This window comes from Nelumbo nucifera, chromosome 1 (assembly GCF_055504915.1).
Source record: "Nelumbo nucifera cultivar China Antique chromosome 1, China Antique-T2T, whole genome shotgun sequence".
NCBI lineage: Eukaryota > Viridiplantae > Streptophyta > Magnoliopsida > Proteales > Nelumbonaceae > Nelumbo > Nelumbo nucifera.
Window position 1 is genome coordinate 77,801,284 of NC_142649.1, and position 10,726 is coordinate 77,812,009.

General features: G+C 36.3%; 1 protein-coding gene across 1 annotated transcript; it reads left to right on the forward strand.

The window, feature by feature from the left end:
• Positions 1-481: 481 nt before the first annotated feature.
• Positions 482-6,012, forward strand: LOC104605701 (vesicle-associated protein 4-1). The gene is made up of 7 exons (XM_010270558.3): positions 482-1,388; positions 2,088-2,158; positions 2,441-2,522; positions 2,681-2,799; positions 5,225-5,302; positions 5,415-5,534; positions 5,658-6,012. The coding sequence occupies exons 1-7, from the start codon at positions 1,139-1,141 to the stop codon at positions 5,715-5,717; spliced, it is 780 nt and encodes a 259-aa protein (XP_010268860.1). The 5' UTR covers positions 482-1,138; the 3' UTR covers positions 5,718-6,012.
• The last annotated feature ends 4,714 nt before the right edge of the window (positions 6,013-10,726 follow it).

A 10,726-nucleotide genomic window follows, 5' to 3' on the forward strand; every position in this document is an offset into this window, starting at 1 on the left:
CCCCATTGGATTGGAATATTTACATCTATTATTATTATTTATTAGCCAGATCATTCTTTATAATTCAATATGATTATGGCACCTCCAATCAGAACCAATGTTGTGCCCTTCGATCGGAATCGTAGAATGAATAATCCAAGAGTCCAATACCAAAATATCAGGACCCATATGTAAAAAGATTCCAATCTAACAATGTGGTCAACATTTCCGGCTGCCTTGCCCATACTTTGACACTTGAAAGAGGCGTTGGGATATGGATTGTGAAATGCTTGCTAAACCAATATATATTTGTTATTTGGCATTAATTAACCACTATTAGTATGAATTATTAATTCCCAATTCCCATGTCATTTAAGATTCAAGTTCAACCCAACCACCACGGCCCAGTGGGCAGTGGCCCACTAAACAAAACGAAAACGACATACAAATTGCTAATTAAAGGACCGCGTCTTTCATTTTCTCAGTCCCAGACTCACTCCCCACAGGCACCACACCGGTTTTTTGTTTCTCAAGTCAAGGGTTGAGACCTGAGACCTGAGACCTGAGACCTGAGACCTGAGAGGCCTGAGAGGCCTGAGAGGCCTGAGAGGCCTGAGAGGCCTGAGAGGCCTGAGAGGCCTGAGAGGCCTGAGGCTGAGGGCTAGTCAGCTAGCTTCCTCCCACTTTTAATTCTTTGTCGCCCTCCGAAACCGCGTGGAGCCCTTCTCCTTTCTTCTTTAATAGCAACACTAAAAAGCGAACCCAAGCCAAATCCACACGGACGTGAAACTCGCGGCTCAAGTGCAGTGAAATTCTGTTTTCAAATCCGACCTGTCTTACCAGTTACCACTACTCTCTCCCTCCTCAGAGGAGTAAAGTTGCCACAGCCATTCCCCCAATCAAAACTATTAAGCCGCTTAAGTAGAGACAGAGAGACAGAAACACAACAGAGTATAGGAAGGACAGAAAGAAAGAGAGAGAGAGAGAGAGAGAGAGAGAGAGAGAGCCAAAAAGATCATCTTGGAACATATCTAAAATTTTGCCTCCAAGATCTTCACTTCTGTGGTTGACATCCCGTCGCCGGAGACAGCAGCTTACGGCCTTTTGATGGACTGACAACTGCTTGCAGGTGAGTTGGGTCTGGCTTAAGGTGTAGAAGATGGCTATAGCTGATGAAAAAACTTCCAAGGAGGGCAAGGTTTGGAGCCTCTGTCGAATGCCCTTTTGGCAATCGGGAAATGCTTCTTCTTCCTCGTCTTCTCATAATCTTCACCAGCAGAATCATCACCAGCAACATGTCGATGGTTCCCATCCTCATTCATTGAACACGGTTTCATCCGTGGCAAGATCTTTGCTCCCAACTAGGCGTCGTCTCCGTCTCGATCCGGCCAACAAGCTATACTTCCCATGTACGCCCTTATCTGAGTTCATTTCCTGTTCGTTGACCCGAGTATTTTCTTCTTGTTTTCTTTTCTTCTTTCGCTTTGGTTTTTTAACTGGAGTAATTGATTGTTTAAGCTTTGATCGATTTGGATAATTGGGTTATAGTTCATTTTGCTTATACTCGATCTCTGACGTTTTTCTCTTTGTAGATTTCATCTTCATTTTGTCTTTCTCTCCCTCTGTTCGGGTGTTTTGGTTAGTTTGGCGAATTGTTATTTCTTTTAATTTCCCATTGCTTGATAATTTCTTGTTTTTCCTATTTCCTGAATTGGGTGATATCCTTTAGTCTCGTCCTACCTGATACAAGCTAGAAATTATTTTCGTTTTACCAATTTATTAGATTTACTTGCTTTTAGCAATATGAAGAACTGGATTGACTTTTTCTCCCTTTCATTACTTTGAATTCTAGTTCTGAGACAAATATGACTTTATGGGTTGGGGTTCCCTTTCGGTCTTAGCTTTGTGAAGCTTATTTTGTACTTTAACATGGAAAATTCTTCTTTTCTCTTTCTTTGTTTTCTAAACATATTTTATCATTTTCTTCAGAAAGGGTAATATTCTCAAACATTTGATTTGATTTGATTTCCTTTTGCGGTGCTGCCGTGCTGGACTTACTTCTCCTTGCCTAACTATTGCTTTTATTTTAATACTTGTTTCTCTTGAAGATGAACCTGGTAAACAGGTCAGAAGCGCCATTAGGATTAAAAACACCAGCAAATCTCACGTAGCTTTCAAGGTATGGAATAAAAGTCTTGAAATTTCGTTCCCCCACTCTTATATATTCACTTCTATTTACTCTTATAGGTTCCTAATTAAGGATTTTGAACATCAAAATCCTGGGTTACTACTCATGATAAATTGTAGATTTGTAGTCATATGTTTTTATCATGTTGTTAAATTAGATTTTCTGTATTAACTTTGTTATTTTATTTTATTATGTCCTTCTCTCATGCATGTTCGTTTTATCACTACCACTGCGACTAACAATCTGTCTGGGAACCTGTTCATGTTGCTCTAGTTTCAAACAACTGCACCAAAGAGCTGTTTCATGCGTCCTCCAGGGGGTATACTAGCTCCTGGTGAAAGTCTTATTGCAACTGGTAATAACCTTGAGCTCTTGTTCATTATGTTCTTTTCTTTGTCTAGGGTTCTCAATCTTAAATTTTAAGGAGCCGGTTAGATGTATGGTCATGTGCCTTTTTTCTTTAGTTTTTACATTTTTTTTAATAGTCCTGCTCATTTTGCTTTGAACTGTCAGTGTTCAAATTTGTGGAGCATCCAGAGAACAATGAGAAACAATTAGATCAGAAGTGCAAGGTGAAGTTTAAGATTGTGAGCCTAAAGGTGAAAGTTGGCATGGATTATGTACCTGAGCTGGTAAGTTTCCCATTTATAATACTCGATAATGTGTTAGTCTTTTTGTCTTAATTTGGCAAGCATAGGAGATAAACTATTGATATCTTAACCTAAACCTAATATTTGACAAGAATATGTTAGTAAATTATTTCAATTCTTTCACGTCTTTCTTTTTTAACTTTTAGTGAAAAATAGTTTCACTTTTTTCTCTAAAAAATAGAGACCCTTTTACAATACTTAAGATCTGTGACAACATGATGACTCTTGACATTGTGTTGAATTTTCCTATAAAAATAACACTCATGCTTATGCACATTAGTCACAAAAAGAAAGGTGGTTTTCACAGGCTCTTAGTTTAGGACCTCAATTATTTTCCCTACTTCTGGATAATTAGTCTTGGCAAATATATATCATCATTGAGAAACTTTAGGATGATGATTGTCAATGTTTTATCGAGAAGATCTATTTTTAATCAACCTTGTTACCATGGTTATTTCTTTCTTTGAGAACTAATGAAAGAACTGGTTTTCAAGTTTTCAAAAGAAAAGGCAATTGCAAAACACTAGCTATTGTGAAACTAGATGGGCCTTTGCACCATAAATTGGAGTAAAGAAAATGAAGGTACAGTGATTTTGCAAAGTTAGTGTCAATGGGCTGGGTTTGGTATGTGATGGTGCGCAATCCGGCCGGTCTTAGCTGTCAACGACCTTGCCTCTGAACTGAATTGCAGGGAACCTGAAACGGAGAAGATGAGGAAGCTTCGGGGGAACCCGGTGTAAAGGCTCCGAAGCTCAAGTTAGAATCCTTCAAAGGCAAGATAAAACCAGATAGTGCAAAGTTTGCATACCTTGTTCTTGGGGGGTAGAGAGCCTTTTATAACCACCTCGCACACTCACTCCTAAGCTTCTGTCAGGTCGGGTATGATTACTTCCGTGCTTTTGCCAGTTTGGGTGTCATCACCTCTGTTGGGGCAGAACCGCCACTGTTCTTTTTGTCGGAGCCGTCTCTATAACTGGAGATGGCGGTGGCAGGTGGCCGTTGAAGTGCGGCTGTCAAGCGTCAGATCCCAAGTCAGTTAGGTGCGCCGCCCCTGGATACGGACTCCTTCGGTGTCAGGTACGGTGTGGTTTGTCTAGTTCGGCGTCCTGGAGGCGAAGTGCTAGAGTGGTGTGCGAGGTGGTCTTGAGTTTGGATAGGGGAGTGTCCCGAACTGCCATGAGGCGGGTCAGTTTGGGTCACTGCTTTGTGTGGCTCGGGGCCTAAGGGAGAGTTCGGGCTCCTCGTAGGGAGTTCAAGCTCTTAGTAGGGAGGTCGGGCTCCTCGTAGGTGAGTTCGGGCTCCTCGAAGGGAGTTTGGACTGTTGGTTTCTTCCTTTTGGTGCTTGCGCCCTGGGTACGTTGTTTTAAGTGCCAAGCTATTTGTTTTTGCCACGTGGAGTGATTGCGAGGTCGGGCCAAATCTTCCTTCATCAGTATGGGTTTTGCCCAACCCCGAACCGGAACCCAACACGACCTGATTGAATGGAGAGGGGGAGATACTGAACCTTTCCAGCCCTACCTCATATGTAGTACACCTATACTCAATTGACACTATTTAAACTATGTTTTCAAAGCTGCAATGTCAATGGGTTGGGTTTAGTGTGGGTTTACCCAAACCCGAACCAACCCTAACTTGATAGTGTTGGGTCAGTGCGGGTTTACCACCTAACCCAAACCACTGATATCCCTAGGCTCAGTGTTATTTTTTATTTTCTAGGGTGGGCTCTGGCTTAGCCCTTGTGTATCCCAAGCCCAGACTAAGCCTAGCCTGAATCCAATCCAACCATCCATCCATACATTGGGCCCAGTATGACTGCCTGACCAACCCTGGCCCAAGCCTAGTCTGAGTGTGTCAAGTTTTAGTTATGGTTGGGTGTGGGGAGATTGGGCTTAATCTCAAGCTTGGGCCTTATGCCCAGAACTTAGGGTTGGGCCTCAGTTTACCTTAAACCCAGCCCAGCCTGCCCAAGTTGCACCCCTAAGAATTTGCATCATTTGGGAGCGAATTGAGTTGTGAACTCATGGACTTTTAGGAGATTCTTGCCAATATGTATGATCTTGTTTTCTAAAATAAATGAAATAAAATGACTGCCACACGAGCAAAATTATATTGTTTTTTGCTGATGCGGCACTTATCTTTGCTTTTGAAACAAAATCATTCATATTGGTAAATGATCACTTAGTGGTTACATTAATCACGTTTTATTAATAATTCTGCTTTTATTGCTGACCTTTCCTAAAATTGGGGAAGAGTTGGAATCTGTATAAATTGGGAGTGATTTGAATTGTGTACTCACTGGCCTTCAATGTTCATGATTTCATGTGCAAATCCTATTTTATTCATATCAGATGGGAGTCTCCATACTTAGAGTCATGTATAAAAAATAGTTTCATCTTTTTGGATTCAGTTTGATGAGCAGAAGGACCAAGTTGCAGTGGAACAGATTCTGCGGGTTGTATTCTTAGATGTGGAACATCCCAGCCCTGTAAGTAGGATTTCAATCTCTCTCTCTCTCTCTGTATCTTACAAGTAATGAGTTTGTTTAAGCTACCAGTCACCATGCGTTCATCCATGATAATCACATTCTTTGTTCTCAGGCAATGGAAAAATTGAAGAGACAATTGGCTGAGGCGGAGGCTGCACTTGAGGCACGCAAGAAACCTCCTGAAGATACAGGCCCTCGAATTGTTGGGGAAGGACTTGTGATAGATGAATGGGTAAGCTAGTTTTATTTTACCCTTTTGTGGCTTTTCTCCCAATTTGGTTGACTTCTTTTTTTTCTTTAAAAAATCCTGCTAGGTTTACTGTTTCTCCTATTTAATTTTTCTCTTTATCTGTAGAAAGAGCGCAGAGAAAGATACTTGGCCAGGCAGCAGGTTGAAGGGGTTGATTCAGTGTAAAGTGCTATTACTTGTTGTAAGACTTTCGTTACTTTTAGATATTTCTATTGTACTGTCAATGAGGAATTTATCATTTTCCATCCCCTGTTGTCTTTGGATTTATAGTGAAGGGGGGATTTGTCAAGAGGTTAAGCTAGAAAACAATAATTTGTTTTTGTTGTGGTGAAAATTGAGATGAACTTTGGTGGAATTTACTGTACTTGATTCTGGGCATATGTCCTTGTAGATAACGAGATTTTGCTTATTGAAATAAAATTGTTGTCTGGGAAGCAATGCACCCAGGTCATTGTTTTGATTTCTCAGCAATAGAGGTTAGAGAAGCCTCAGGATTGCTTTTTTATGTTTTCCAAATTTATGTACTCCATATCCAGATTTATGGTTAAATATCCATAAGTGATTATCTTATGATTTGATAATGCCTCGTTCTCTTGTTTATTCTTTTGGGAGGAAACAGCTGATGCAATATGGGTTATTATAATTGAAACTTGATGCTAGCCCAAACCGAATAATATAGAAAGCTAGATACCAGATGTTATGAGCCAATTCAAAAGGGTGGTCTTGGCAAAGTTGTTTGCTGAGAATATACCAAAGTTCAAAAGGCTGTCATTAGACGCCAAAAAGAATTTATTCTCATTAATGATATTTTACCTTTTATGTAAGAACAAGAAACTGATAACAAAGTTTGCTAGTAAAAATCAGTGTGGGAACCATGCTCGTCTTGTGCCTAGTGTATAAACTGAAGAGGAAATTTTATTTACAATTAGTAAAACTGATAACAAAGGTGAATATGATGTAAGATGATCTATCCATCCACATTAATTTGCACTGGAGATCCAATTTTATGGGTCACAACTCACCTCACAAATTTTTCTGTTTGTACAGTTAATAACAGTGACAAAGTGGTGGTATCTAATACAATTGAAGGGGTGTACTGTATCATAGTAGGTGGGGGTTCGAAAAAAATCAAATAAAAATTTGTGAGGTGGGGTAAAGTGAGAATTTTCTTTTTTTTTTTTATTTATTTTTTAAGGAATGATTAGTTCGGGGATGGGTTGGAGGTTTGAAACTGTGAAATTGTATGATGGTATGCTTCAAGCGTGGAAAAAACAGTGTAAACTATGTATTGAGTTTTAGTCTTCCCCAAAGTTGTATGTTATGTTCAGATTCAGAAATCAGAACAAGTTGGGCCCTTTTTACACTTCCAAACTGGAATCGGTTGAAACGGTGGAAGACGGTCATTGTTGGAGACTTGGCGGTAGTCACATCTGACGTACTTTGAATTCAATAAAAGGGAAACCAAACTTCAAGGAAGGGGTAGCAAACCTTAACACTCAGCCCCAGGTTTAGATATTTGGCATTTGGGGCAGTTGCAGTGATCCATTCGGATGTGGTTGACAAAGCAATTCGTTAAGGCGTAGAGCTAACTGAATGCTAGCAATCTCTTCCTTTTTTTCAGGAGTTCCTACCCACGTCCCTCATGTGAGCGGGGGATTGGATAAAGAAATTTTTTTTCTTTTTTATTTTTTTATTTCATGTCTTTTTTAAGACAACCAATGAGATGCACTTTCTCAATAACCTAAATAATCTATCATCCTAAATTAGCTCCCCCACTTTCTCTAAAATTATTTCTAATTTATATTTCCAAATTATCTCTAATTCCTATTTATCCTTTCCCCTACTTTTTATCTATATCTATCTAAAGAAAGTTTGGATTAAAAAATTTAAGAATTATTTTAATATTCTAACGAAATTATATAATCAATTTAAAATATTTATTAAAAACATAAAAAATAATTTTATGTTTTTACAAAATATATCACAAAATTCTGTATTAACAATTTAAATTATGTTTTTCTGGATTATCAATTTAAATATTTTTTAATATTTAATAATATGTAATAGCTTTAAATAAATAAAATTCAAAAAACAAAAAAAATTAAATAGTTTCTAGATTATTTAAATAACTAAACATTTATCACAACTAGATTTTAAATAGTTAAAATAACGAAATTATGTAATAAATTTAAAAAAATTTCTTAAAACTAGAAAAATAATTATAACATAATATTGACATTAATAATAATTTAATATATTACAAAATTAATAGTGTAATTATGTAATGATAGTATAAATTATGATTTTATGGATAATTAAATTCAATAAATAATTAATATTTTAAAATTTAAATATTTTACATATTATTTAAGTATTTAAATAACAAAATATTTAACATAACTAGATTTTAAATAGTTAAATAAAGAAAATATGTAATAAATTTTAAAAAAATTCTAAAAAGTAGAAAAATAATTATAACATAATATTGAAATTAATAATAATTAAATTTTTTACATAATATTGTAAATAATTAATTTTATTCATATCAAGTAATAATTCGAGAAAATAACTTTCAAAAAAATTAATATTTATTAATAATAATTTTAAACTCTTAATCTATATTTATTATATAATTATATATACTAAAATTAATATTTATTGTATTTCAGTAATTATTTATTGTTCTTTGTGATAAATGTATTTTCAATGATTATGTATAAATTTATTTTGTATTATTATTTAACAGAAAATTTTCAATAACTATTGGAGATTAAATTACCATTATTTAAACTTTTAAATTTAATTTTTGTATTTTTGTTATAAGTTATTGATTAATATTTATTAAAGATTAAATTATTATTTGAGATTATACTATTTATTGACTAATTTAATATATTTTTAGTACTTATTGTATTTTTGTAATTTTTGTAATTACTGTATTTTTCAATAATTATTGGAGGTTAAACTATTGTTATTTATTAGAGATGAGACTATTAATTTAGCTAAAATTATGAGTGTTCATGAGTTGGTTCGGTTCAGTTGTACGCTATTTGGCCAACCAAATTGACCTAGTCAGGTTAGGGAGTTGGTCATATGAAATCAACTAACTTTTTGTGAAAACCGACCCACTCAAGTTGTATCGGTTTTGGTCAATTTTTTGGTTTGGTCAGTCGGTTCAAAATATTTAAACTTAAAAATTATAATACAATTATTGAAAAATAAATTTAAAAATTAGATTTATGATATAAAACATTTTAGACTAAGAAATATGGGAATTTTCCTTTTCAATATTAAAAAATATATTTAAAATATAAAATATTAATATATATCCATGGTTAGGTCATTCGATTTTGGTCGGTTTACAAATAGCCAAAGTGAAACTGATCCAACTTGGTTGAATTGAGAAATTTTTTAACCAAACCCAACCTAAAATACTAGAAAATTGACCAACTCGAGTCGAGTTAATCGGGTTGGTCAGTTTCATCAATTTGATGAATAAACCTAACTAAAATTAATTATTGTTATTTTTGTATTATAAAAATTTTATTAGAGTAGTATATAAAATATAAATAATTATTAATTATTTAAAATTTTGAAAATATAAAACAATTGTATACTCTTATGTGTTTCTATTAGGGTCATTTACTGAAACACACCTCTAAGGATGGCAATTTTCCCCGTCCCCGACAAGGACCCGATTGGCGGGGTGGAGGGTAGGAGAAGGGGATTAATAGGAATCCTCGGTCGGGGTCGGGGTCCGGATCAGGGTCAAAGATGGGGATTGACGTCCACACCCCGCCCCAACCTCGATTATATATATATATATATATATTAAATATTAAATATACTATTATATTATTTATATTATATATATCAAAACATATTTAAAACATTTTTATAATTTAAATTTTTTATTTATTTTAAAAAATACTATTATTTGAAAACATTTTGGGGATTTGGGTCCCACGGTGAACCCATCCCCATCGGGGATTGGGGGTGGGGGTTAATTTTAGAATTGGGGTCAAGGATGGGGAATATGATCCCTGCCCCGTTGCCATTCCTACACACCTTATAGTTTTACATATTTACTTAAACTACCTTATAGTTTTCATTTTACTAAAACATCCCATATATTTTACAACATATTTACTTAATCAACCTTTCATTACGGAGTGTTTGTTTTGCCATTACGCCCATGACTTTTTATTCCAAAAATACTCTTAACACTTTTTTTTTTTACAGAAAACAAAATTGGCCAAATATAGCCAATAGAGTGGTTGCTCATGTCTTATTAAGGGCAAAAATGGTATTTTTATTTTTATTTTCTTTTGATTAGATTTATTTAAATGAACATTAGGGTCAACACTGTCATTTTCATTGTCATCTAATGAAAGATTGATTAAATCCATTGCAAATTATAAGTGTTGTTTTAGTAAAATGCTAACTATAGGTAGACCTGTTCATGGGTCAGGCCGGGCCGGGCTTTTACTCCTCATTAATAGGATTTTTTCAAGCCCAAGCCCAAGCCTGGCCCAACCAACGGGCCTACAATTTGGGCCCGAGCCCGGCCCTCTTAAAAAGCCTGAAGCCCAGGCCTGAGCCCGAAGCCTGACCTAACAATGATTTTTTTCACTTTTATTAGATTGCATTGTGAGTTCGCCAGTGAGAATGAGTTCGCTTGAGTTCATTGGAGTTCACTGGTGGCATAGTTGTTCATTGGTGAGAATGAGTTCGCTTGAGTTCGCTGGAGTTCACTGGTGGCGCAGGTGTTCACTGGTGAGAATGAGTTCACCTGGAGTTCACTGGTGGCATCGGTGTTCACTGGTGAGAATGAGTTCGCTTGAGTTCACTGGTGGTGCCGGTGTTCACTGGTGAGAATGAGAAGAGAGAGAGAGAGAGAGAGAGAGAGAGAGCGAACTCACCACCGCAGTTAACTGGTGGCGCCGATGTTGAGTTCGCCTCTGAGAGGGTTTGCCATTCGCCAGTTCTTGAGAGTTGAGACCTAAGAGGCTGAAAGTGTGAGAATGAGATGAGTAGTCAATTTAGGATTATTAGGATTTAAAGGGGATATAAAAGTCAGGTTGGGCTGGGCTCGGACCGGGCTTTTGTGACAAATCCCAAGCTCAGCCCGTAAAATAGTCGGGCTCAAGCTTTTAGGCCCAAAGTCAAGCCCA

Excerpts from the sequence above, each read along its gene's own strand:
- LOC104605701 (XM_010270558.3), top strand. The coding sequence starts at position 1,139 with ATGGCTATAGCTGATGAAAAAACTTCCAAGGAGGGCAAGGTTTGGAGC. Across the intron at positions 2,523-2,680 it reads TGAAAGTCTTATTGCAACTG|TGTTCAAATTTGTGGAGCAT; the intron begins GTAATAACCTTG and ends TTGAACTGTCAG. Across the intron at positions 5,535-5,657 it reads GACTTGTGATAGATGAATGG|AAAGAGCGCAGAGAAAGATA; the intron begins GTAAGCTAGTTT and ends CTTTATCTGTAG.